This window comes from Lissotriton helveticus, chromosome 3_1 (genome assembly GCF_964261635.1).
Source record: "Lissotriton helveticus chromosome 3_1, aLisHel1.1, whole genome shotgun sequence".
NCBI classification, from domain to species: Eukaryota; Metazoa; Chordata; class Amphibia; order Caudata; family Salamandridae; genus Lissotriton; species Lissotriton helveticus.
In genome coordinates, this window is record NC_136061.1 from 170,086,970 (window position 1) to 170,114,231 (window position 27,262).

Consider the following 27,262-nt stretch of genomic DNA (forward strand, 5'->3'; position numbering starts at 1 on the left):
AAGAGGGTTTCGGCCCCGTGGTTCACTGAGGCACTGCGGGCTGCTCGCAGCCAGTGTAAGGTTGCGGAGAGGGCATGGCGCCTTAATTATGATCAGGGGGCGAGATTGGCCTATAAGACCATGGTTAAATCATACCATTGTGATATTCTCCGGGAAAAAAGAAACTATCTGGCTAGGAGGATTGATGCCGCCTCCAATTCTTGTAAAGAGATTTTCACGGTGGTCAGGGAGTTTTTGGCCCCCAGATCCAACCTTTCTCAGGGTGTTCCATCGGAGCTGTGGGTCTGTGACCTGGCCAAATTCTTTACAGATAAGATTAAAACTATCCAGGACTCGTTCACAGTGGAGTCTTCAGGGGAGGGTTTGAGTGCGGTGACAGGACCGGCACGGCTGTCCGCGCCGGCTGCGGTTCTCGCAGAGTTCCCTGCTATTTCCATCGATGCCTCCCTAGCGCTCTTGGCCAATCTTAAATCGGGCTCGCCTCTAGACCCCTGTCCGGCCAAATTTTTGGCTAAGATGGCTACCGTGGTTAACCCACTGGTCAATCCACTTGTGAATCTGTCTCTCAGTGTGGGGAAGGTCCCGTCGCCCTGGAAAAGGGCCATGGTGATCCCCCTCCTTAAGAAGGCCGGTGCGGACCCAGAGGTTTTGGCCAATTACAGGCCGATTTCCCTCCTCCCTGCATTGGCTAAGATCACGGAGAAGCATGTGCATGGCGTCCTCTCTGGCTTTCTAGAGTCCAGTGATCTGCTTCACTCTTCACAGTCCGGTTTCTGCCCTAATTTAAGCACGGAGACGGCACTGTTGGAGGTGTCGGAGATCATTAGGGAGACTCTGGATGCGGGAGGTAGGGCCATGCTGGTCATGCTTGACCTGTCGGCGGCCTTTGACACCGTCCCACATGAGGTGCTCCTTGCCAGACTACATGACATCGGTCTGAGGGGGACGGTGTTTAATTGGTTTACATCTTTTCTTGAGGGCCGCCGACAAACGGTCTGGGCCTCTCCGAGCTCCGCCGAAATGCCGCCATTGGGAGTCGGGCTTCCACAGGGTTCTGTGTTGAGCCCGACTCTCTTTAACATCTTTATGACACCTTTGGCGGCACTGGTGGAGTCTTTGGGGGCCCGGATCGTGTCCTACGCGGATGACACGCAATTGTTGTTTGCGTGTGGGAAGGATCAGGCCTTCGATGGAGAGAACATCCGGGGATGTTTGGAGCTGGGTTTTAGCTGGCTTCAGCGGAACAGTCTTAAGGCCAACCCCAGTAAATCGGAGGTGCTGTTCTTCGGCTGCTCCCAGGATCCTGATTGGCGCGCGTGGTGGCCTGTGGATAGCTGTCCTCCTGCCCAGGTATCGCTGGTGGCCAAGAACCTGGGAGTAAAGTTGGACAATAGCCTGTCGCTGATTCCACATATTCAGGGTCTGACGGGTACCTGCTATGGGCTGCTCAAGATGCTCCGGAAGTTTCTACCCTTGCTCTCAGAAGAGCATAGGAAGATCACCGTTCAAGCCTTAGTGGGCTCTAGATTGGACTATGCGAACGTCCTCTATCTAGGACTCCCGGAATATCTTGTGCAGCGGTTGCAGGTTGTGCAGAATTCCGCGGCCCGCGCGATCTTAGGCCTTCATAGGCGAGCGAGAGCCTCCGCATTGGTGCAGTCGCTTCACTGGCTGCCCATCCGAAAGCGGGTCATGTTCAAGGCTTTGACCTTGGCGCATAAAGCGCTATTTGGCGCAGGAGCAAAGTATCTACAACGCAGGCTGACCTTCTATCGTCCGACTAGATCACTGCGATCAGAGTCTTTGTTTTTGGCCATGGTGCCACGAGTGAGGAAGGCGCGCACTGGGGGTCGCTCCTTTAGTCTGAGGGCCCCTCAGTTGTGGAACACCTTGCCTTTGGCGTTACGTTCCTCCTCGAATTTGCTCCTGTTCAGGAAAGGCCTGAAGACTTGGCTTTTTAATCTTTAGGAGCCCCTTTTCTTTTGTTATTTTGTTTGTTGTCTGCATCGGTGTTATGTTTTTTATTCTGAGCTGCCTCGATAAAGCGCCGGGACACTCCCCTGGAGTAGCCGTGCGCTATAAAAATAAATATATAACATAACATAACATAACATACATTACATTACATGGAGTGCCCCAGCACCGGTTTGAACTGGACTATGCATGGAGCACCTAGTGTGCCCCAGGCAGTGTCTCATTCTATTCAGCCCTCCCTGTCCCAATACACAAAGTCCTGTCTGGGGTGGTGCTCGCACTTCTCCAGGCAGGAAACCTATTGTCCAAACCTCCGTGACTGGAAGGACTCCCAGCAGCAGGAGGTCAGGCTTGTGTCTGTGGCAGCAGCGTCCATTTTGTGACGCTGGGGCTCTGGTTAACTTTAACCGGGATAGTCAGCAACAACATGTCTTCTCCCTATAGAAGGGTGGAATGCTACCCCCGCTGCCAGAATTGGTGAGGGGGTTGTATTTCAAAGCGTATGACACCTTACATGACATGTTTAGATAAAGCCAAACCAAAGTTAGCATTCAACCGCGAGGATTATAATGCACTTAAGAGTATATGGTATGGCGATATCATAGAACAGCTATAAGGACATGGTTCCGATAGCTGCAGACAGGCTCAGCTCATGCTAGAGCACCATCTCACACATAACCAAGCACTCTGCCTCCAGGATAATTAAGGCCTGCCATAGGAGTGACTTATAGGTTCCTGTGTGTCTATATATAAGGGTAGATATAGGAATACTATACCTAAGCAAGGGGTGATTACACAACCTTGCCCCAGCTGAGTGATCATCCAGTTGTGTCAATGTGAGTGGCCAGTTAGGGGTGGCATAATACATGCTGCAGCCCCTGGTAGGCCTTGGATGTACCTATGCCCTGGGTACCTATAGTACACTGTACAGGGGCTCATAAGGTGACCCAATATCCAATTGGAGATGTACCTAGGGTACATGGAGTCCATTTTAAAGTGAGAGCAGATAGCCTGGGGCCCTGATTAGCAGGATCCCAGGTCAACTAAGTCGAAAACTAGCTAAACACTAGGCTAAAAATCTGGGGTAACCATAGTCAGGAATCCACCTTCCTACAATGGGACATCCTGTTGCCCTGCCTTTTGTTTGCTTACGGAGAGGTCCCATAGAAGGGGGTTGGCTACAGCCCTTTAGAACTTCTGTTTGGGCATCCTGTAAGAGGACCCCTCTGTCTGGTGAAGGCGAATGGGCCGTTAACTCTCAAACCTCCCGAGCAAGACATTGAGGACTATGTACTTGGTCTCCTCTCCAGGATGGCTGAGTACATGAAAAAGCCATCCAAAAACCTTGAGGCTAGTCAGGAATTGCAAAAGGCCTGGCATGACCAAAAGGCAATGCTGACTGTTTACCAGCCAGGACAGAAAGTGTGGGTTTTGGAGCTAGTGGCCTCAGCAGCTCTCCATGACAAATGGTCTGGACCCCACACTATAGTTGAGCAAAAGGGAGAAGTAACCTATTTGGTTGATCTTGGAACTCCCAAGAGCCCCCACAGGGTGCTTTATGTCAACAGATTGAAACCATATGTTGACAGGGCAGACATGGGCTTGCTCATGGCTACAGATGAGGGACAGGAGGAGGAGAGTGACCCTCTCCCAGACCTGCTTTCTCAGAACCCTGATGATGGTTCAGTTGATGGTGTAGCCTTGGCAGGCAGCCTCACTGACCAACAGCAGCAGGACTGCAGACAAGTTCTACAGTCCTACAGACATATGTTTTCTCTGACTCAAAGTCAGACTACCTGGTGCACTCATGAAGTGGATACTGAGGACAGTCTGCCTGTTAAAAGTAAGATTTACAGGCAACCTGATCATCTCAGGAACTGTATCAGGACAGAGGTCCAAAAGATGTTGGGGTTGGGAGTCATTGAGCCCTCAGAGAGCCCTTGGGCCAGTCCAGTAGCCCTGGTGCCTAAACCTCACACCCAAGATGGTAAGAGAGAGATGAGGTTTTGCGTGGATTACAGAGGCCTCAATGCTGTCACTAGGACAGATGCCCACCCAATACCAAGGGCAGATGAACTCATTGACAGATTGGCATCTGCCATGTTTTTGAGTACTTTTGACTTGACAGCTGGCTACTGGCAGATCAGACTAACTGATGATGCTAAAGCCAAAACAGCATTTTCAACCCCAGGAGGACATTATCAATTTGTGTTAATGCCCTTTGGTCTGAATAATGCACCTGCCACATTCCAAAGGTTGGTGAACCAAGCCTCTCTCAGGTCTGGGTGACTACTGTGAAGCTTATCTTGATTATATTGCTGTCTTTAGCTCCACTTGGGTTGATCACCTGATCCACCTGAAGAATGTTTTGGGGGCCCTGCAAAAAGCAGGCCTAACTATCAAGGCTGCCACGTGCCAGATAGGGCAGAGAAAGGTTGTATACCTGGGCCACCTTGTAGGTGGAGGTCAGGTTCAACCATTGGAGAGCAAGATCCAGACCATAAAGGACTGAACTGCTCCCACCACCCAGACACAGGTCAGAGCTTTCTTGGGCTTGACTGGGTACTACAGGAAATTTGTCAAGGGGTATGGTTCCATAGTGACACCCCTTAATGACTTAACTTCCAAGAAAATGCCAAAGAAAGTTCAGTGGATAGTAAGCTGTCAAAAGGCCCTTGATGACCTGAAGGAGGCCATGTGCACGGCTCCTATTCTGCAAAGTCCAAAGAATTCATTGTTCAAACAGATGCTTCTGAGTTGGGTGTAGGTGCTGTTCTTTCACAACTGAATAAAGATGGTCAAGACCAGCCAGTAGCTTTTATTAGCAGAAGGCTGAGCCCTAGAGAGAAACGTTGGTCAGCTATTGAGAGGGAGGCCTTTGCTGTGGTTTGGGCACAGACGAAGCTGAGGCCATCATTGTTTGATACTCACTTCAGGATTCAGACAGACCATAAGCCCCTCTTGTGGCGAAATCAGATGAAGGGTGAAAATCCCAAGCTGCTCAGGTGGTCCATTTCCGGGGATGGACTTTACAGTGGAACATAGACCTGGGACTAACCATGCCAATACAGATGGACTCTCCATATATTTTCACTTAGAACATGAAGACTCAACTGGTCAAGGTTAGTTTAATGTCCCTGCTTTGGTGGGGGTGGGGGGTTGTGTAGGAGAGTAGAGTCTGCTTCCTATGGTCATCCCCACTTTTTGCTGTGATTCTCTGTTTTTTCTACTTTAATGTGCCTGTGGGCCTGCTAATCAGACCCTCAGCCCAGTTGTTCTCTCTCTAAATTGATACCATGCACTTTAGGTGCATACCAGATTGGTTACTGGGTCACTCTTGTGAGCCCCTGTATAGTGTACCATAGGTACCCAGGGCATAGGTGTACCCTAGGCCTACCTGGGGCTTCAGCATGTATTGTGCCACCCCTGGATTGCCTTCCAAACTGACACCACAGGTCTCTTCACATAGCCTGGGTAAGGTGGTGTAATCACCCCTTACTTAGATATAGTATACCTATATCTACCTTTACATATAGGCACATATACACCTATAAGCCACTCCTATGGTAGGCCTCGACAATCCTGGAGTACTTGGCTTTATGTGAGAGGGTGCACTGGCAGCGGGGGTAGCATTCCACCCTTCTAGAGTGAAAAGACATGTATGTTACTGCTTTACCCGGTTAAAGTTAAACAGAGGCTTAGCATCACAAAATGGATGCTGCTGCCACAGACACGAGTCTGACCTCCTGGTGCTGGGGGAAACTCCAGCAAGAGCGATCTGGACAATAGGTTTCCTGCCAGCACCTCCCCTGACAGGGGTTATGTGTATTGGAGCAGGGAGGTCTGCATTCAGTGAATGCAACTAGGCATTGCCTGGGGCACACAAGGTGCTCCATGCATAGCCCGGTTCTAATCAGTTGCTGGGGCACTCCAGCCCCAGTTCTGGTGCGAAACTGGACAAAGGGAAAGGGGTGTAACCACCCCCTTTTCAGGTCCACCCATAGGAGGGACCTAGGCAGGTAATCCAGCCCCTTAGCTTAGTATAAGTATAGGAGCTGTGACCCCAGGACTTTAGATTATCCTGGAAAGAAACTTTGATTCAGAACTCTTGGACCTTCGACATTCTATTCTGACTAGAAGACGGAAGACATCTCCCTTGTGGTCAAGGAGTGACCACCCTGTGCAAACAGGCACCACCAGTAACTTGCCGGTCTGCTTTGTCGACGCTCCCGCCGGAACCCGAAGACTCAGCGACACAGGAACTGGACTCTCAGACTTCTCTAACTCCGACCCACATCCACAGCAAAGCTGAGACCCGTGGCGTACCCGAGAGACCGGACACCCTGGACATCCTGCATTTTGCTAACAGCTCGACTACCGAGGTACCCTCGCATTTGTGCCTCGGGGTACGAGAAGCCCCAGACCTGAGCACCATTTGCACCGAAGCTCAGCCCTCCACACTCCACGAGTGCCGCGTGGGGCCTGCTCTTGCATTTCAGCTCGACGCGTCTTCCCGGTTCCTTGCCTGTTGGCTAGTGAGCCCCCTGATGACTTTTCTTTCGAACTAAACTGCTTTCCTGGTTGCTCCAGGCTAGCTCCAGCTTCCCTTCAAAGGAGAAGCGCCACAGACCTTGCTGGTCTGCAACAGAGGCAATCTCGTCATCCTGCGTTTGTTGCGGTTACCAAGGCTTTTTGGGTCCAATCCGGATACCGACACCGCAGTCAACTAGATCCATCGTGGGACAGCTCGTATCCAGCTCCTGGTCATCGTCGATGCCTCCTGGACCTCGTGGCTGAAGAGACAAGCTCACCTTCTTCACCTTCAAGCATGCAACATCGCCTGGTTCCTTCCTGGTCACTGGCTAGTGACCCAGACTCTGTCCCCTCTGCTTTCAGGTTCTTCACATCACCGATCCACCCTTGGATCCACCAAGACTTTTTTCCTCTGGTCGCCTGCAGCACTTCTTTGCAGATCTCCATAGAAAATGACGACGAAACCTGACACGAAAAGACACCTATGCACCGGCTTCCCTAGGTGAGGTAACACGAGTACTCCGGTGCTCCCGTGGGTCTTCACTCTCGTAGTGTCCTAGTTTAAAAGGGTTCCATCCTAGTCCATCCGGAAGTGTCCTTAAACAGTAATTTTGTAACTTCTTTGTTTCCCATTATAATTCAATGGTAACTCGCGACTGTGTTTAGACACTGCACGCGTCTCCCGTGGGCCTCCTACTTCCTAACCTTTGGTTGTTTAGTGTAGTTCCAGCGATTCTACAGGCCCTAGTCCTGCTGTCTAACTCTCACGTGGTTCTTATACCACTTCCTTAGTATATGTTTGGGAGGCCCCTAGGGCATAACTGTATTTGTACAACTTATCGTATGCTACTTGAGTAGCTTGTGATGTACTTTGACCTCTGACCTTACAAAGAGTGCAGAGGGGTTGTGTTAGAAAGAAATACATATATATTTGAAATATACCTTGTGTTGTGTCCTTTCATTTGGTATTCAAGGGATTATAATTGGTAAAACAGCTTGCTTCACATGCTCTCTGAAGTCTTAGCCTAAGACTGCTGGTCCTTGCTACCACTAGGATAGCTTGTCTATAAGGTTGGCTTTACCACCACCATCAATAAGGGTCAGTTAGGCTGGTGCAAGGTGCCCACTAGAATAGTGGACATCATATGCCAGGCTAACTTCTCACAATGGACTTACGGAATCATAGACCTTCTGTTCTGCCTACCCCATTCTCACTCCTCCTTCCCTTACTTTCTGTCCATTTCCTATGCGCTGTTTCCTCTTGGTTCTTCTCTACCCTCCCCTTCTTTTTTTTCTCTCGTTCCTTACCACTCTACATTTAAGCATTTGCGCTATGTCGTTTTCTATCTGCACTTAACACTACACTTCTACAGAAATATTCAGGATTTCTTTGATAACTTCAAGACTTACACCTCCACAATTTCTTGCACTTTAACAAAGTCCTCTGCCTCCACAGTTCAAAGCGCACCAACACCTCAATGGTAGAGTGGTGTTGCAAAAAATGTACATAATAACTAACCTCTAATGTGATGATGGACATATTAATTTCTTTGGCAGTATTAAGAGTCGCTTTATTGTCAGTGATAGTGCTACAAACATTTGAAATAAGTTGAGTAAAATGTAAGGAATGACTCTTTCGAAAACTTACATCCATACAAATTCACGGATGCATAGGCTGCTCCGTATTTCATCCATTTACAGCAAGTGTTTGTGTGTGTGTATGTGCATCCACCACTTTTTATAGTCCAGACGTGAATCACTACATTAACCTATTTTCTTGCTATCTCTTTTCTAGGCTGAGCTGACGTTTAATGCAGGCGATATTATAACTGTCTATGGGAGCATGGATGACGATGGATTCTATTATGTAGGTAACATATATGAGAGATCTCTCATCATATAATTGAATGTCCGACATATATGTGTCTCGTCAAGTGTTCTAGGATAGAGTTAGATCCAGTGGCACTTGAGGTAATTTTCATAGGCATAGACAAACATCGTGGGATATTTATTAATATTTATGAATAGTCAACATCTCTATTTGTAAGATCCTAGAAGCAATTTTATGTCAAAATATCACACACATTTGAACATTTAAGCATTGCCTATAGATAACATTTCCTGTCTTTATGCCAGTGTTAATTGAAAATTAAAATTATTGAAACAATGTACTTCATTTATAAACTTTTAAATCTACATATAAAAGGAAAATAGAAGAAATGAAACTAGAAACCGCATTTCCTGGAATAACGTAAGTGAAGGCAATGTACTATTGATCCTAGTTCTCCAGCAAAGGTATCGTCTTTAAATTCATTAACTCTGTATAGACCCACCCATGTGTATGATCCTCAACCACTTCTTAAAATGGACAGGAAAGACAATATCAGCATAGTACCTAAAACACATTTTCCTCTACCCTCTTCTAAAAGAAGAAAACATAAATTACAATATATTCATGTGCATGGAGAGCCTAACCTTGTGAAAAACTTGCATTGCAGTTGTACTGTTGAGCGCGAACCTCCACCATCACAGCATATAGCACAGTGATAGTGGGCCTGTCACTTTTGTCTTTTCCAGCTTGTTGACAAGGATCCCAGAACACACTAATTACCTTTGAGTATTATTTTTCACAGAAATTTAGTTTCAAACACATTTTATTTCAAGGTTCACAATATCAAGTGTTTTATTATACATTGACTCTTCACAAGTAGAGGATGCAGGATTTTATTGTGATGTTTAGGGTGAAGGCTTGTATTCCATTCCTAGTGGTGCTTCACCTGAAGGTGTGCCCATCTGGGAGAGGAGAAGATCAGAGGCCTCAGGTCTCCAAGGAATCCAGACTCCACATTAACCTGTTGGGGCTCCGAGTGATCCAGCTGGCATTTAAAGCCTTTCTACCGTCTATCAAGGCAAGGCTAGTGCAGGTGTTTGCAGACAACACAATGTCCATGTGGTACTGCAACAAACAGTGTCATGGACCGTTTGTCAAGGGGCCCAGTGTTTCTGGACATGGCTAGAACGTCAGGCCATATCCCTGGTGGTTCAACACCTGCCAGGCTTTCTGAACACCAGGGCAGACAAACTGAGCCGAGATGCCTAGCGTTTCACAAATGACATCTCCATCCGGAGGTGGTGCAGCAAGGTCTCTTTAAACAGTGAAGAGAGCCTTGGTTAGATCTGTTCACCACTGCGGAGAATGCGCAGTGTTGGCAATTTTGCACATTAGAGTTTGCATGGTGGCGCTCACTCGGAGATGCTTTTCGTCGGTCGCGATCCCAGGCCTCCTGTACGCCTTTCCGGTCATACCACTCCTGGCCATAGTTCTGAAGAAGGTTTGGAAAAACTGGGCCCAAGTCATCCTTGTGGCTCCAGACTAGGCTCAGAGAGTCTGGTATCCTGCGTTGCTGAGCATGTCCATTTATCGTTCAATCAGGCTGTCCCTTTGGGAGGATCTTCTGTCGCAGCAGCGGGGTAATGTTCTCCATCCCCACCTGTCAACTCTCCAACCTTTATATGTGGAGATTGAGTGCCGACAGTTGATAGCTTTCGACCTTCCGCCCGAAGTCTATAATTTCATTGTGGCAGCCAGGCATCCCTCCACCAAGACGGTACACTCCTGCTGTTGGAGCAAGCTTGTGGTGTGTTGTGCAGAAAAACAGGTTAAGCAAATCAATAAATGGATAGATGAGCGTACTCTCTCTGAAGGTTGGTGGTGCAAATTGGTTAATCCTCCTGTGTATGAGGATAATTATATTTATTAGAAGCTCAATCCTCAACCTTGAGGGGCGTGTCCAACATGCACTCAATCGTGACTATAAAATCAGTTATTCCATTAGTTTCAAATTATTTGCAAATTTCTTTATTGAGTTATCGTTTGCCGTTCATTGATAATTCATGACAATATATATCATTCATATGTTTATTCTTTACATATGCTCTGATGCCCATGCATTTCGGGCTGTTGCCCTTCATCAGGGGATTTTTCTAAAAGAAAGAGAAAACTCGAGCTCAGTACTGTAAATGGCAAACTTGCCACACTCATTTTTACAAAATTATAGAATGTTAGATCTCTACTAGCAATCAGTAGAGTGAAAAACCGAGGATGAAACGTGAAGTGAGATACTTTGTAATAGAGTTGTGCTGCATGCAAGTTGCTTTTATTCAGGAAGAAACATTTGTGGTGACAAGTTCACTGAATTAGTAAATACAGGTCTCAAGTAAGATTAGTTAAAATAGAAGAGGGTAAGCGAAGTGAACAACTGTGAGGTGATCCCAAATTATCCTTCAATATAAACGAGTATTTGATTTGAACATCCTGAGTGCAATTGTGCTTTTAACAACGCTGGCTATGCGCAAGTTAAAACAAACAAGTGCATGGTTACCTGTAAATAAAGTGGTAAATCACATGCAGACTTACTCAACCGCGTTTTTCGTGACCAACTTTAAACAAGTGCTTTCCTCTTTACATATAATGTCTGCAAAACGCAGCTGACAACATAGGGGATTCGTTATAGCCCGGCAGAGAATCAAAAGATGAACATAAACTGTGGTAACATGCAAACCTGAAAGAAACAGGTTAGTATTAGATTCCTTACCTTAAAATATCCCCAGGCGTCAGACTAGATCCGGAAAATTTAGCGTAGCAGTACCCCTGCATGTCGGTAGGCGTCGGCTGCGGCTCCGCGTCGGTCGTCGGCATTGTTGGCGCCGCGATGACGTTGTCGGAGTACTTAGACGCCGCCCTCGCACGCTGACGTCAGTTCTTCTTTTTTTCACACCAGCTAGCGCAGGTCCGGAGAAAGTGGTACACTTTAGTCATTTTGTGACTAAGCTTTTTCGATCCTTTTTGGATCCGTTTCGAGTCTACTACTCTATCGGTGCCGGTAGGTTTGCCCGGGTTCAAGCCCTGTGCCAACTGCAACCGACTGATGTCGGTTACCGACCCCCATCGCCGGTACCTTACATTGCCTGGGGCCGACCATGATGACAAGTCGTACCCCGACTGCCGGGACTTGACGTCGAAGGCTAGGCGGGAGTGGTCCCATAAGTGCCTCGAGCTCCGGCAGTCGGCCCTGCGCCGCTCACGGTCCCGGTCCGGACGGAGGTCGAGGGACCGGTCCCGGGGCCGGAGTCATCACAGCTTGGCGAGTTGACACCACTCGTCGGGCTCCAAGTCCTCAGGTAAGAGGCACAAGAAGTCGAAGAGACGACATCTGTGAGAAGTTGGCCTGATGTGCAGTGCTCACTATTCTAGTGATCACTATATATCAGTCCAAACAACCCTTATTGATGATTGGTTGTAAGTCAACCTTATAGACCAGCTATCCTAGTAGCATGGATACGAGCAGTCTAAGGCTAAGACTCTAGAGGGCGTGTTAAGCCAGCTGTTTTACCATCACATTACCCCTTGAACACCCAGTGAAAGGACACCACACAAGTGTTATGAAAATAAACAATGTATTTATTAGAATCACAACAACCCTGTACTCTTTATGAGGACAGGGTGCTAAGCACACAACAAAACTAAGTTTAGCACGTTATACACAAATGCCCGAGGGGCACGAAAAACCATATACTCTAAAAGTGGAATGCAAATTACTAGCAGGTAAGTAACGATTCTCAGAGGCTTTGGGATCGCTAGGACTGGACTACTGAACCTTTAGATTACTAGCAGGAGGCCTAGGGAACTCGGGTGCAGAGTGTGCACTCTCACGCGGGATGCGGGACAAAGTCTATGGAAGCTAGAATTCACAAAGTTAGTGTTCACGGGCGAACCCGACCTGGTAGGGAGAAAACGACAGTGGATCCTGACCCTTGGATAGTGAGGCTATGCTGGGACACCGAAGTGCCGAAGTTACCTAGCCCAGGGGCTGCAGCTGCATAGGTCTGAAAAGACGTCGGGAATCCTCGTGCCGGACCAGGAGCCTGGAAGGAAGAAGTTGCTGGCAGGCGACCAGTGAAGAAAAGTTCGATGGATCCAAGCCTGGATCAAGGAAGAAGGAAACCTGAAAGCAGAGGGGACCAAGTTCTTGAATCACTAGCCAGTGATTTAGTGGGCACCAGGATGGCACCGGGCGAAGTCACCGCAGTCAGGTGAGTGGGCGCTGCTGGGCTCTGCAGTCTCTCGGACCAGGAGGCGTTGTCGGCGACCAGGATGGAGGTGCGAGCTGTCCCACGAAGGTTCTTGCTGTCGACGTCGCTGGACCCAGGATTGGGCAACAAGTCTTGGCAAATGCAAGGCCCACGCGGTGGACCTAAAATGGCGTCTCAGCCGGACCAGGAGGGTCCAGGGTACTTCTCCGATGGTGGGAAGCAAGGGCCAGTCTGGAGCAACCAGACCAGCAGCAGTGTTGTCGTCGGGCGTCGTTCGGGAGGCCACAAGCCAGCGGGCTAGTAGCCAAACAACGCGGTGAGCAGCAAAAAGCAGAAGGGCCCCACGCCGATCGTGGAGATGCTGGGGGGCTGCTCTTCGGTGCTGGAGCTGCTCAGGGTGGGGGCTTCTCGGACCCCAAAGCACTCACCAGGAAATTACTCGGTGGGCTTGCTGTGCAGAAGTCGTGCAGTCTTGGCGATGGCCGGTCCCTCGAGGTCTCGTCGCACCCACGGTTCTCAGCTGTGCTGTAGAGGTGGGTAGAGGTCAGAGGTGCCAGGGAAGCCGGGTCTCGTCGAGCTGGGCAGTCGGATTCCGGAGGAAGGACGTGCAGCAGACCGCAGTGTTCTTAGATGGTGCCTGCGGATGCAGGGTGACTACTCCTTAGCCACAAGGGAGAATCTTGAGGAAGAAATCGTGAAGTCCTTTCGTGGAAAGTGGTATCTTGATTCCAAAGATGATCTGATTTGGAAGGGGGCCAGTCTCTACCTTTATCTTGGAAAAGGGGGCTGGCACGCGACTAAGTCCTGCCCTATGGGTGGGACCAGGAGGGGGGTGGTTACACCCACTTCCTTGGCGGGCTTTTCCCCAGCACAGGGTCTGGAGTGTCCCTGGAACTGGTTTAAGCCAGCCTATGCACAGTGAGCACCGGGGTGCCACGTGCAGTCACCTTCCTCTGAAGCCCTGCCTACCTACAATACACAAAACCCTGTCTGGGACGGTGCTGGCACCGCCCCTGGCAGGAAACCCTTTGTCCTTATCTCCTGCTCTGGGAGGACTCCCAGCAGCAGGAGGGCAGACTTGTGTCTCGGGGGCAGCATCCATTTTGTGGATGCTAAGGCTCTGTCTGACTTTTAACCGGGTTATAGGTTACACACATGTCGTGTCCCTCTAGAAGGGTGGAATGCTAACCCCGTCGCCAGAATTGGCGAGGGGTTAGTATTCCAATTCGTATGACACCTTACTCGACATGTTTTGATAAAGCGATACCAGAGTTGGCATTTAACCGCGAGGATTATAATGCACTTAAGAGTATATGGTATGCGATATCATGGAAACGGCTAAGGGATGGATCCCGAAAGCCGCAGACAGGCTTAGCTCATGCCAGAGCACCATCTCACACGATTCCAAGCACTCTGCCTTCAGGATTGTTAAGGCCTGCCATAGGAGTGACTAATAGGAGATCTGTGTGTCCATTTTAGGGTTAGATATAGGTATACTATATCTAAAGCAAAGGGTGATTACACCACCTTGCCCCAGCTGTCGTGCAGCCAGTTGTGTCAGATTTGGATGGCCAGCCAGGGGTAGCATAATACCTGCTGCAGCCCCTGGTAGGCCCTGGGTACGCCTATGCCCTGGGTACCTAAGGTCAAGGTCTCGAGGAGCACTCCTGAAGTAAGCCAGCAGAGACTAAGATGACGTCGACACCTGTGTCTATGTCCCTGATGAAGGGCATGCTACATAATGCCCGAAATGCATTGGATGCTTTATTATGACAATGTCTGATCTACAAACGCATGAACAATATTAAATGAACAAGATGAAATGATGATGATAAATTTGTCAACAAGCATAAAATAAATTCTATGAACAATTGAAACATTGGATTGAAAGTCTTCTTTGTATGGGAAGATAAATATTTGAGTGCCCGTGAAGGGATGACACTAGAGATCTTCTAGTGCCACATTTGTGTTGTGCAGCCAGTTGTGTCAGATTTGGATGGCCAGCCAGGGGTGGCATAATACATGCTGCAGCCCCTGGTAGGCCCTGGGTACACCTATGCCCTGGGTACCTAAGGTACACTGTACAGGGACTGATAAGGTGGCTCAGTATCCAATTTAGATATGTACCTAAGGTACATGGAATCCATTTTACAGAGAGAGCAGTGGGCCTGAGGTCCTGAATAGCAGGGCCTCAGGTCAACTAAGTCAGAAAACCAGCAAAACACCAGGCAAAGAAATTGGGGTCAACCATAGTCAGGGATCTACCTTCCTACAACATCCCTCTTCTGACTCCCCACCCGACGCTCCGCGACGCGGCCGGGGGTTCGGGTGACACCGGCCACGCGGCTCCACCAGAGCCACAGGCATCGAGGCCTTCCTCATGGCCATGAGTGTGGGAAGGTGGATACCTGACTATGGTTACCCTAGAATTTTTGCCTAGTGTTTAGCTGGTTTTCGACCTAGTTGGCCTGGGCCCTGCTATTCAGGACCCCAGACTAATTACTCTCTCTGTAAAATGGACTCCATGTACCTTAGGTACATACCTAATGGGATGCTGGGTCACCTTATCGGCCCCTGTACAGTGTACCTAAGGTGCCCAGGGCATAGGTGTACCCAGGGCCTACCAGGGGCTGCAGCATGTATTATGCCACCCCTGGCTGGCCATCCAAACTGACACAACTGGCTGCTAACACAGCTGTAGATATAGTATACCTATATCTAACCCCAAAATTGACACATATACTCCTATCAGTCACTCCTATGGCAGGCCTTATCAATCCTGAAGGCAGAGTGCTTGGCATTATGTGAGATGGTGCTCTAGCATGAGCTGAGCCTGTCTGCAGCTTGCGGAACCAAGTCCTTATAGCTGTTCCATGATAACGCTATACCGTATACTCAAAGTTAGCAATAATCCTTGCGGTTATTGCTAACTTTGGTATAGCATTATCAAAATATGTTGAGTAAGGTGTCATACGAATTGGAATACTACCCCCTCGCCAGTTCTGGCGACGGGGGTAGCATTCCATCCTTTTAGAGGGACACAACATGTATGTAACTGTGAACCCCGGTTAAAGTTAAACAGAGCCTTAGCATCACAAAATGGATGCTGACACCACAGACACAAGTCTGACCTCCTGCTGCTGGGAGTCCTTCCAGCGAGGGAGGCCTGGACAAAGGGTTTCCTGCCTTGGGAGGTGCTAGCACCACCCCAGACAGGATTTTGTGTATTGAGGTAGGGAGGGCTGAAAGGAATGAGACATGCCTGGGGCACACAAGGTATCCCTGTGCATACCCTGGTTCAAACCAGTTGCTGGGGCACTCCAGCCCCAGCTCTGGCGCGAAACCGGAAAAAGGATAGGGGGTGTAACCATCCCCCTTCCTGGTCCCACCCATGGGAGGGACCTAGTCACTAGTACAGCCCCCTTTAGCAGGATAAAGGTAGGAGCTGGTCCCATTCCAAGTGAGATTATCCTGAACAACTTTACAAGAAGAAACTCTGGACTTCGACATTCTGCTCCCCAGAAGACTGAAGAATCTCCCTTGTGGGCAAGGAGTGTCCACCCTGCAACTGCAGGCACCATCTGAAAGAAACAGGTTAGTATTAGATTCCTTACCTTAGAATATCCCCAGGCGTCAGTCTGGATCCGGAAACTTTTGCGTAGCAGTACCCCTGCGCGTCGGTAGGTGTCGTCTGCAGGCGTCCCCTGCGGCTCCGCGTCGTCGGCGTCGTGCGCCGTGATGACGTCGCTGGAGTATATAGACGCCGCCTCCGCGCGCTGACGTCAGTTCTTCTTTTTTCCGCGCCAGTTAGCGCAGATCCGAAGAGCAGTACTCCGGTCTTTTGACCAAAGTTTTTTGATTAATATCTACTTCTTAGGTGCCGGTAGGATGCCCGGTTTCAAGAATTGTGACGGGTGTGACCGCACGATGTCGGTCACCGACCACCATCGACTCTGCCTCCGGTGTCTGGGCCCGGACCACGACGTGGAGGCCTGCTTAACGAGTAAGGCTAGACGGGAGCGGTCCCGCAAGCTACTCGAGCTCCGGGTGTCGGCCCCGTGTCGAGAGCGGTCCCGGTCCGGTCGGAGGTCGAGGGAGCGGTCGAGAGAACGGTCGCGGACCCGCCACGAGCGCTCCGGAAGTCGACACCATTCCTCCGGTTCCTCAGGTAAGAAACACAAGAAGTCGGGGCGTCGTCATCGCACCCCCGACTCCCCCCGACGCCCGCGTGATGCGGCCGGGGGTTCGGGTGGCCCCACCCCCGCGGCCCCGCGTGGGTCGCCGACGCCGTCTACCCCATACCCGTCGGTCCCTGGGGAAGGCGCGTCGCGCGAGGAGGTTGAAGAGTTCCTCATGGACATGAGGGCGCTGTCTCCTCCGGCGGGGCCTACGGCGCCTGCGGGCCCGTCGGTCCCGTCTGGGGGCCCGAGCGGTTCGGGTGCACCTGCCCCGACGCCGCCGGCGGTTCCGGCCCCGGCGCCGCTGGGCCCTTCAGGGTCGTCGCCGGCTGGTCAACCGGCCTCTCCGGCGCCGATTCCATCGGGGCAACCCGTGGTGCCGCCTCCGCGCGGTGCCGTGACTCCGACGCCGGTTCCGGCCGGCGTCGGGGCTCCGGCGCCGGCGACGCGCGACGCCACCCCCATTCCCTCTCCGAATCCGGATGCGGAGTCGGACCGGCGTCGTCCGACGCCGAGTCCGGCGCCGTTGGGGCCCCTTGGCTCCGAGGAGCCGGTCTACATCGTTGACTCGAACTATGGCGATGAGGACGAGTATGGAGAGGGTTGGGAGGGGTCTGAGGACCCTCTGTCACGAGACTGCCAGTACGACGTGGACTGGGCAGGTGACTTGGGTGATGCCAGTGGTCTGGACGAATCGCCTAACCCTGGGTTTGTCTCGCCTCCCACTCTGGCGTCGGAGGCTGGGGCTGCCTATTCGGTGGTACTGATGAGGGCTGCCAAGGCCTTGAGCCTTGAGCTCCCCGTCGCTAAGGTGAAGCCTAACATCCTCACCGAAGTATTCAAACCGCAGTCATGCCCACAGGAGCCTCTGCTGCCGTTTAATGACGCCCTGACGGATGTCCTTTTGGGCACATGGTCCAGGCCCGCTTCCGGTTCACCTGTTGATCGGAACGTCGCCAGGCGCCACCGTCCGTGTTCGGACGACCCTGCCTTCCTGTCCACCCATCCCTCCCCTGAGAGTCTGGTGATCCAGGCCTCCACTTCCCAGTCCGCATTTCCGACGGCTCCGCCCGATCGGGAATCTAAGCGGTACGATCAGTATGGCAAGAAGGTCTTCTCGTCTCTGAGTGCGGGACTGCGGTCTTGCAATACCGCATGCCTCTTGGGCCGCTACACCCACTCTCTGTGGGATACGGTCGCAGAGTGCCTGCCGCAATGCCCGCAGGAGGTACGGGACAAGCTCGGTCAGGCCTTGGTTGAAGGCCGAGACGCGGCGCAGTATTCCATACGGTGTGGTCTTGACACGACCGACTCGCTGGGACGGGCTATGTCCACGACGGTGGCGATTCGTCGCCATGCTTGGCTGAGATCTGCCAACTTCTCGCCGGACGTCCAGAATGCCCTCATGGACATGCCATTTGATGGCAGTCGCCTGTTCGGTGACAAGGCGGACAACGCGCTTGAGCGCTTCAAGGACTCCAGGGTCACGGCCAAGTCCTTGGGTCTTTCGACCCAGCGCCAGCAGACGGGTTCGTTTCGCCCCTTTCGTGGCCAAGGGAGGGGCGGTCCCACACGTGCTGCCAGCCACGCGCCGCAGAACGCTCCCCAGCGCGGTGGCGGCCGTGGATTCCGCCGTGGTGGCGGTAGAGGGCAGCGGCGAGGTCAGTCCACACCTCCCCCCGCTGCAGCCTCCAAATCTTCCTAGTCCGAGCTTTCGGGCTCACGTGACGCCAGTGGGTGGCAGGGTTCGCCATCACCACTCCCGCTGGCGCGCGATTACATCGGACAGGTGGGTGCTGCAGCTTGTCCGAAGGGGCTACTCCCTCCCCTTCGAGTCCACTCCTCCAGCCATGCCACCGCAGAACCACCGTGTGTCGGGGGACCACTTGACGCTTCTGCAGGAGGAAGTTACGGCCCTCTTGGCCAAGGGGGCCATCGAGCGCGTTCCTGGGCCAGAAGTAGGGTGTGGTTGCTACTCCCACTACTTTCTGGTGCCCAAGAAGGACAAAGGAGGCCTGCGTCCTATCTTGGACCTACGGAACGTCAACGGCTTCCTCCGGAAGGAGAAGTTCAAGAAGTTGACTTTGGCTCAGGTCTTGGCTGCTCTAGACCCACAAGACTGGATGGTAGCGTTGGACTTGCAGGATGCGTATTTCCACATCCCCGTCCTGCCGGCCCACCGGCGTTACCTGCGGTTCACGGTAGGCCACGAGCACTTTCAGTTTATCGTGCTCCCATTCGGCCTTACCAGCGCCCCACGGGTGTTCACGAAAGTGATGGCGGTGGTCGCAGCTCATCTGCGCCGGTTGGGGGTTTCAGTCTTCCCCTACCTCGACGACTGGTTGTTGAAGGCGGGCTCGCCCCAAACAGTCGTCCGCCACCTTCAGATGACGGCAGACCTCCTGCACGAGCTGGGGTTTTCCATCAATGTGCCGAAATCACACCTGTGTCCCTCTCAAAAGCTCCTTTTCATCGGAGCGGTTCTCGACTCGACGCAGTTTCGGGTTTATCCTCCGGAACGGCGGGTCCGGGATATTCAGGCTCTGATTCCCATCTTTCAGCCGTTATCCCGGGTTTCGGTCAGGTTGACGCTGCGGCTTCTGGGGCTGATGGCCTCCTGCATCCTACTGGTGCATCACGTCAGGTGGCGGATGCGGGCTCTGCAGTGGGACCTGAAGTTTCAGTGGGCCCAGCATCAGGGCAACCTATCCGACCATGTCCTGGTCTCGGAGGGCACTGCGAGAAAGTTGCAGTGGTGGCTTACGGACCACGATTGGTCAGAGGCAGATCCCTCTCCCTTCCCCACCCGGAGCACGTAGTTGTGACGGACGCGTCCCTCCAGGGCTGGGGTGGCCCCTTGGGAGAGGCGGAGATCAGAGGCATCTGGTCTCCGGCGGAGTCCCGGCTCCATATCAACATGTTGGAGCTGCGGGCGATTCGCCTAGCACTGAAGGCATTCCTCCCCTTTGTCAACGGGAGTGTAGTGCAGGTGTTCACGGACAACACCACCGCCATGTGGTACTGCAACAAACAGGGCGGTGTGGGGTCGTGGACCCTTTGCCAGGAGGCTCTGCGCCTCTGGCAATGGCTGGAACGTCAGGGCGTGACTCTGACGGTTCAACACCTGGCAGGTTCTCTGAACGCCAGGGCGGACGAACTCAGCCGTCGGTGCTCGGTGGATCACGAATGGCGTCTGAACTCGGACGTGGCGAGAGGCCTCTTTCAGCAATGGGGAGAGCCTTGGTTAGATCTATTCGCCACAGAAGAGAACGCGCAATGTCATCAGTTCTGCGCGTTGGAGTTTCCAAGACGGCACTCGCTCGGCGACGCCTTTCGGCGCGAGTGGAGCTGCGGTCTGTTGTACGCCTTTCCGCCTATACCACTTCTGCCCAGAGTGCTGAAGAAGATCAGGCGCGACCGGGCCCAAGTTATCCTTGTGGCTCCGGACTGGGCTCGAAGATACTGGTATCCCGAGCTACTCAGCATGACAGTCGGTCCCTCGATCCGCCTGCCCCTTCAGGAGGACCTTCTGTCGCAGCAGCAGGGGACGGTCCTCCACCCGAACCTGTCCAGTCTCCACCTCCATGCTTGGAGATTGAGCGGCGACAGTTGAGGCCATTTGACTTGCCTCCTAAAGTCTGTGATGTAATTCTGGCAGCCAGGCGTCCCTCCACGAAGTCGGTATACGCCTGCCGGTGGAACAGATTTGTGGCATGGTGCACAGCAAAGGCTGTGGATCCCCTTTCTGCCCCTCTGTCTGAGGTTCTCCTCTTCCTTCTTTCCCTTGCCCAGCAGGGCTCTGCTCTGGGCACTATCAAGGGCTATCTTTCTGCCCTTTCCGCCTTCTTAAGGCTACCTGATCAGCCATCTTTATTCAGGTCCCCTATTGTATTAAGATTCTTAAAAGGCATCACGCACATGTATCCACCTGCTCCGTTCGTGATGCCTCAGTGGGACTTGAACCTGGTTCTGACATTCCTGATGTGTGCTCCCTTTGAGCCTCTTCATTCCTGTCCTCTCCGTCTTCTCACTTTAAAGACGTCCTTCCTGGTTGCCATCACCTCTGCCAGGAGAGTGAGTGAGCTCCAGGCCCTTTCTGTTAAACCTCCTTTCTTGTCTGTTCATCCTGACAAGGTGGTTCTTAGGACTAGACCTTCTTTCCTGCCCAAGGTAGTCTCTGCTTTTCACATTGGGCAGTCTATCACCTTGCCCTCCTTCTTCCCGCCTCCGCATCCTTCAAAGGATGAAGAGCGGCTCCATCGTCTGGACCCAAAACGTGCGCTTTCATTTTACATGGATCGCACACGCCAGTTCCGGGTGGATGACCAACTGTTTGTTGGCTACGTGGGTGAGAAGAAGGGAAGGGCGGTACAGAAACGAACCATCTCTCGGTGGGTCGTCCTGTGCATCAAAGCATGCTACTCTTTGGCTCGGAAGGAGCCTCCTGTTGGGCTGAGGGCCCATTCCACTCGGGCTACGGCGGCTACTACTGCCCTGGGCCGGGGAGTCCCTTTGCAGGACATTTGCCAGGCGGCTACGTGGGCCTCGCTGCACACCTTTGCGAGGCACTACTGCCTGGACAGTCAAGTCCGGAGGGACGGCTTCTTTGGCCGTTCGGTCCTCCAGGACTTTCTGGTGTAGGTTGTATTGGTTCGCAGACCCACCTCCGGGGTTGGTATTGCTGGGGTATCTATTCTAAGGTAAGGAATCCAATACTAACCTGTTTCTTTCAGATGAACAAGTTACTTACCTTCGGTAACGATATATCTGTAAGAAACAGTAGTTAGTATTAGATTCCTTACCGCCCCACCCATCCTCCCCGTTCTGCGAACTGATACCTAGGGTTAAGGACATCCCTTTCAGGGCCCTAGTTTCAAATGGCACCAGTGTTAGTTCTCACATGGCTCTGCGTGTTCTGGCGCGGAAAAGCTGTGTGCAAAGAACTGACGTCAGCGCGCGGAGGCGGCGTCTATATACTCCAGCGACGTCATCACGGCGCACGACGCCGACGACGCGGAGCCGCAGGGGACGCCTGCAGACGACGCCTACCGACGCGCAGGGGTACTGCTACGCAAAAGTTTCCGGATCCAGACTGACGCCTGGGGATATTCTAAGGTAAGGAATCTAATACTAACTACTGTTTCTTACAGATATATTGTTACCGAAGGTAAGTAACTTGTTCATCAAGCGTCCTAGCGGTTCACTTTGTCGTCCTTCCTGCCGGAACCAGACTTCAGAGCTCAACGAGACCCGGACTCCCAGACCTCTCCGACCTTCTACCCACATCTGCAGCACAGCTGAGACCCGTGGGTGCGACGAGACATGTGGGACCGGCCATCTTGGAGAAACTGCACTTAGCTTTCAGCACGACTTTCGAGGCATCTTCGAGTAAGTGCTTTGGAGATTGAGAAGCCCCAGCCCCGAGCAGCTCCTGCACAGAAGACCAGCCCTCCAGCATCCACGAGATCTGCGTGGGGCCCTGGTTGCTCCAGACTGGCCCTTGCGCCCTTCCAAAAGAGGAGCACCCGGACCCATTTCCACTCACCGCGTGGGTTGCCTTTGACAAGGCCTGTTGACTCCGAATCCGGATCAGAGACCGCCGACAGGGGGGAGCCTGCGTGGGACAGCTCATGCCTCCATCCTGGTCATCGAAGACACCTCCTGGTCCACGTGGCTGCAGAGTCAAGCGTCCAATCTTCACCTGATCGCAACGACAGCATCTTGTTCTTTGAACACTGTCCCCTCTGCTTTCAGGTCCTCTTCTTCCTCGATCCACCCTTGGATCGCACCGGACATCTTCCTCCTGGTCGCCTGCAGCATCTTTCTTCAAGGCTCCATTGACTTCAACGCGGAAACCCGACACACTTTCACACCTATGCACCCGCAGCCCGTGGGTGAGGTAACGAGAGCATTTCGGTGCTCATAGGTAGATTGACTCTCCTAGTGTCCAGGTATCCTGTCGTTTTAGTCGTAACTAGTTGGAACTGTCTTTTGTTTACCTTTTCGTAATTTGTTCTGCCCATTGACTTTGTTCCGCATCTCGCGTGTGAGTTCACACTTTGCACACGCGTCCCGTGAGCCTCCTGCTACTTACCTAAGGTTAGGGTAGTGTAGTCCCAGCGATCCTACAGCCCCTGGGCATCTTCATTTCCTCTATCGATTTCCTTATACCATTTACTTAGTATATGGTTTGCCGTGCCCCTAAGGCACCATTGTAATTTGTGCGACTTACTGTATTTTTCTTAAGAGTATTGTTATGTGCTTAGCCCTCTGACCTCATAAAGAGTTCAGAGGTGTTTGTTAGTAATAAATATATTGTTTATTTTTCATAACAACCTGTGTGGTGTCCTTTCATCTGGTATTCAAGGGGTTATGTGTGGTAAAACAGCTGGCTTCACATGCCAAAAGAGTTTAGCCTAAGACTGCTTTGTCCATGCTACTATTAGGATAGCTGGTCTATAAGGTTGACTTACAACCAATCACCATAAGGGTTGTTTGGACTGATACAAGGTGATCACTAGAACTAGTGAACATCATATATCAGGCCAACTTTTCACAATGAGTTCGCTCACTCCTCCGTCGGGTAGCGTGGCGCCTTCGGGCCCAGCGGCCCGGACTGGGAGCCCAAGCTGGCCGGGTGCTTCGGCGCCATCGGCGACTTCGGTCCCGACGCCGCAAGGCCCCACTGGATCCGGATCCGGGACGGTGCTGGTCGACCTTACTAACCCCCCTAGGGTGTCACCCCTTGCGCCGTCCCTGCACGATGCCGTCCCTGGTTCACCCCTCGGTCCGGATCCGGCGTCGGAGCGGCGTCGCTCGGCGCTGCATTCCACGCCGGCCGAAGAGGAATTCTTCGAGGATCTGGGTCCATCCTTTACCCCTGAATTTCAGGACATGGACGACGAGGGTGACTGGGCGGGGGGTCCTGGCACGGACAGGACACAGGACTGGACACAGGAACTAGGGGAAGCCAGTGGTCTGGATACCTCCCCAGATACTGGTTTTGTCTTCCCTCCTACCATGGCTACGGAGGTGGGGGCTGCTTAAAGTGTGGTGCTGATGAGCCAGCCAAGGCCTTGGCTCTTGAGCTCCCCGTCGCAACGGTGAGGTCTAACATCCTCACGGAGGTCCTTAAACCGCAGGTAACCTCCGAAGAGCCTCTACTGCCGTTTAATGAGGCTCTCACGGACGTTCTGTTGGGCACCTGGTCCAGGCCCGCTACAGGTCCCCCTGTGGATAGGAACGACGCTAGGCGCCACCGCCCTGCTCCGGGTGACCCTAGTTTCTTGTCCACCCTCCCAACCCCAGAGAGCCTGGTTATCCAGGCCTCTACTTCCCAATCCGCATTCCCAACTGCACCACCAAATCAGGAATCCAAGAGGTATGAACAATTCGGCAAGAAGATGTTCTCCTCCCTTAGTTTGGGATTGCGGTCAGTTAACACCGCGTGCCTCTTGGGCCGCTACACCCACTCTCTGTCTGATACAGTCGCGGGAGTGCTACCTGAGTGCCCGGAGGGGGCCCGGGTGAAACTCGCTCAAGCCCTCGCGGAGGGAAGAGATTTAGCGTGGTATTCAATACGATGCGGACTGGATACCACGGACTCGCTAGGAAGAGCGATTTCCACGTCCGTCGCGGTTCGACGCCACGCCTGGTTGAGGTTCGCCAACTTTTTGGCCGATGTCCAGAATACTCTTATGGACATGCCGTTCGATGGCAGCCACCTCTTCGGTGGCAAGGCAGATAGTGCGCTGGAATGCTTTAAGGGCTCCAGGGCTACGGCCAAGTCCTTGGGCCTGTCAGACCGTGCCAGCAATCTACTCCCCAGTGCTCCTTTTGTGGCCACGGAAGGTGCGCCCCCACACGTCCTGCCAGCCACGGGCCGCAGCCTACCGTTCAGCGCGGCGGCGGATGTGGTTACCGTCGCGGCGGTAACAGGGGACAACGGCGCAGCCAGTCCACATCCACCCCCGTATCATCCGCCTCAAAGCCCTCCTAGTCCGAGCTTTCAGGCCCATTTGACGCCAGTGGGGGACAGTGTTCGCCATCACCTCCTCCACTGGTGCTCCGTCACGTCGGACAAGTGGGTGCTGCAAATCGTCCGGAGGGGCTACTCTCTCCCCTTCAAGGCGACCCCTCCAGCCATGCCACCACAGAACCAGCGTGTGTCGGGGATCACTTGAAACTTCTGCAAGAGGAAGTTACGGCCCTCTTGTCCAACGGGGCCATTGAGCGCTCCTGGGCCAGAAGTAGGGTGTTTGTTACTCTCACTACTTTCTGGTTCCCAAGAAGGACAAAGGGGACCTACGCCCTATCTTGGACCTGCGGAACGTCAACGGCTTCCTCCGGAAGGAGAAGTTCAAGATGCTGATTCTCGCTCAGGTCTTAGCTGCTGGAGACTGGATAGTAGCGTTGGACTTGCAGGACGCATATTTTCACATCCCCGTCCTGCCGGCCCACCGACGTTACCTGCGGTTCACGGTAGGCCACGAGCACTTTCAGTTTACCGTGCTCCCCTTCGTCCTTACCATCGCCCCACGGGTGTTCACGAAAGTGATGGCGGTGATCGCAGCTCATCTGCGCAGGTTAGGGGTTTCAGTCTTCCCCTACCTCGACGACTGGTTGTTGAAGGTGGGCTCGCCCCAGACAGTCGTCAGCCACCTCCAGACTACGGCCGACCTCTTGCACCTGCTAGGGTTCTCCATCAATGTGCCGAAGTCGCACCTGTGTCCCTCCCAGAAGCTCCTCTTCATCGGAGCGCAGTTTCGGGTTTATCCTCCCGAACAGCGGGTTCGGGATATTAAGGCTCTGATTCCGATCTTTCAGCCGTTATCCCGATTCTCGGTCACGTTGACGCTGCGGCTTCTGGGGCTGATGGCCTCCTGCATCCTTCTGGTGCATCACGCCCGGTGGCGGATGCGGGCTCTGCAGTGGGACCTGAAGTTTCAGTGGGCCCAGCATCAAGGCAACTTGTCCGACCACATCTTGATTTCGGAGGGCACTGCAAGACAGTTGCAGTGGTGGCTCACGGACCGTGATTGGGTCAGCGCCAGATCCCTCTCCCTATGCCAACCGGAGCACGTAGTTGTGACGGACACGTCCCTCCAGGGCTAGGGGGGCCACATGGGAGAGGCGGAGTTAAGAGGCCTCTGGTCTTCGGCGGAGTCCCGGCTCCACATCAACCTTCTGGTGCTGCGGGCGATCCAGCTTGCACTGAAGGCATTCTTCCCCTCTGTCCGAGGGAGTGTAGTGGTCCTTAGACAAAGTGGTCCTTAGAAACCGTCCATCCTTCTTGCCAAAGGTTGTCACTGTCTTTCACATCGGGCAGACCATCACTTGGCCCACCTTCTTCCTGCCTCCACGTCCTTCGAAAGAGGAGGAGAGGCTCCACCATCTAGACCCAAAACGTGCGCTTTCCTTCTATCTGAATCACAGAAAACAGTTCCGGGTGGATGACTAGCTCTTTGTTGGGTACGTGGGTGCAAATTAAGGTGGGTTGTACACAAGCGAACCATCTCCCGATGGGTCGTCTTGTGTATCAAAGCATGCTACTCTCTGGTGAAGAAGGAGCCTCCAGTCGGGCTGCGCGCCCATTCTACCAGGGCGACGGCAGCAACTACTGCTCTGGGATAAGTGGTTCCTCTAAATGACAACTGTCAGACAGCTACGTGGGCCTCGCTGCATATGTTTTTAAAAAAACACTACTGTCCTGATGATCTGAAAGAAACAGTTTAGTGTTCGATTCCTTACCTTAGAATATCCCCTGGCGTCAGACTGGATCCGGAAAGTTTTCGTCAGCAGTACCCCTGCGCGTCTGTAGGTGTCGTCTGACTTAACTGGCACACCAGTGCCAGTTAAGTCAGGACTGGGCAGATGAGCTGGGGGAGGCCAGTGGTCTGGATACTTCGCCTGACACTGGATTCATCTCTTCTCCCTCCGTGGCTACAGAGGAGGGTGCTACCTATGGAGTGGTGCTGCGCAGGGCAGCCAAGGCTTTGGCTCTTGAGCTCCCTGCCGCGGCCGTGAGAACTAACCTCCTCACTGAGGTGCTTCAGCCGCGAGTAAGCTCTTTGGAGCCTCTGCGTCTGACGGACGTTCTGATGGGCACTTGGTCCAAGCCCTCCACAGTGCCCCCTGTGAATCGGAACGTGGTCTGACGCCACAGCCTGACTCCTTGCAGCCAGGCAGCCCTCCACAAAATCGGTATACGCCTGCCGGTGGAACAAATTTGTGGTATGGTGCACAGCAAAGGCTGTGGATCCCCTTTCTGCCCCTCTTTCGGAGGATCTCCTCTTTCTTCTTTCTCTTGCCCAGCAGGGCTCTGCTCTGGGCACTCTGAAGGGCTACCTCTCGCCCATTTCCGCCTTCTTGAGGCTACTTGATCCAGCCCTCTTTGTTCAAGTCCCCGGTTGTAAATAGGTTTTTGAAGGGCATCACTCATATGTTTCCTCCAGTTCCTTTCGTGATGCCTCAGTGGGACTTGA

The 27,262-nt window shown here is 52.7% G+C and overlaps 1 protein-coding gene across 7 annotated transcripts in view; it reads left to right on the forward strand.

Annotated features, from left to right (window-relative positions):
- The window catches only part of TSPOAP1 (TSPO associated protein 1), a 3,238,928-nt gene that overhangs the window by 2,912,805 nt on the left and 298,861 nt on the right, over window positions 1-27,262 (forward strand). For all 7 annotated transcript variants that reach the window (XR_013608584.1, XR_013608585.1, XM_078679480.1 and 4 more), the window contains one exon: window positions 8,303-8,374. Coding sequence is in view for 5 of the 7 variants with exons in the window: in XM_078679480.1 (XP_078535606.1) it covers window positions 8,303-8,374 (72 nt within the window). In the remaining 2 variants the exon portion in view is untranslated. The remainder of the gene's footprint in view (window positions 1-8,302; window positions 8,375-27,262) is intronic.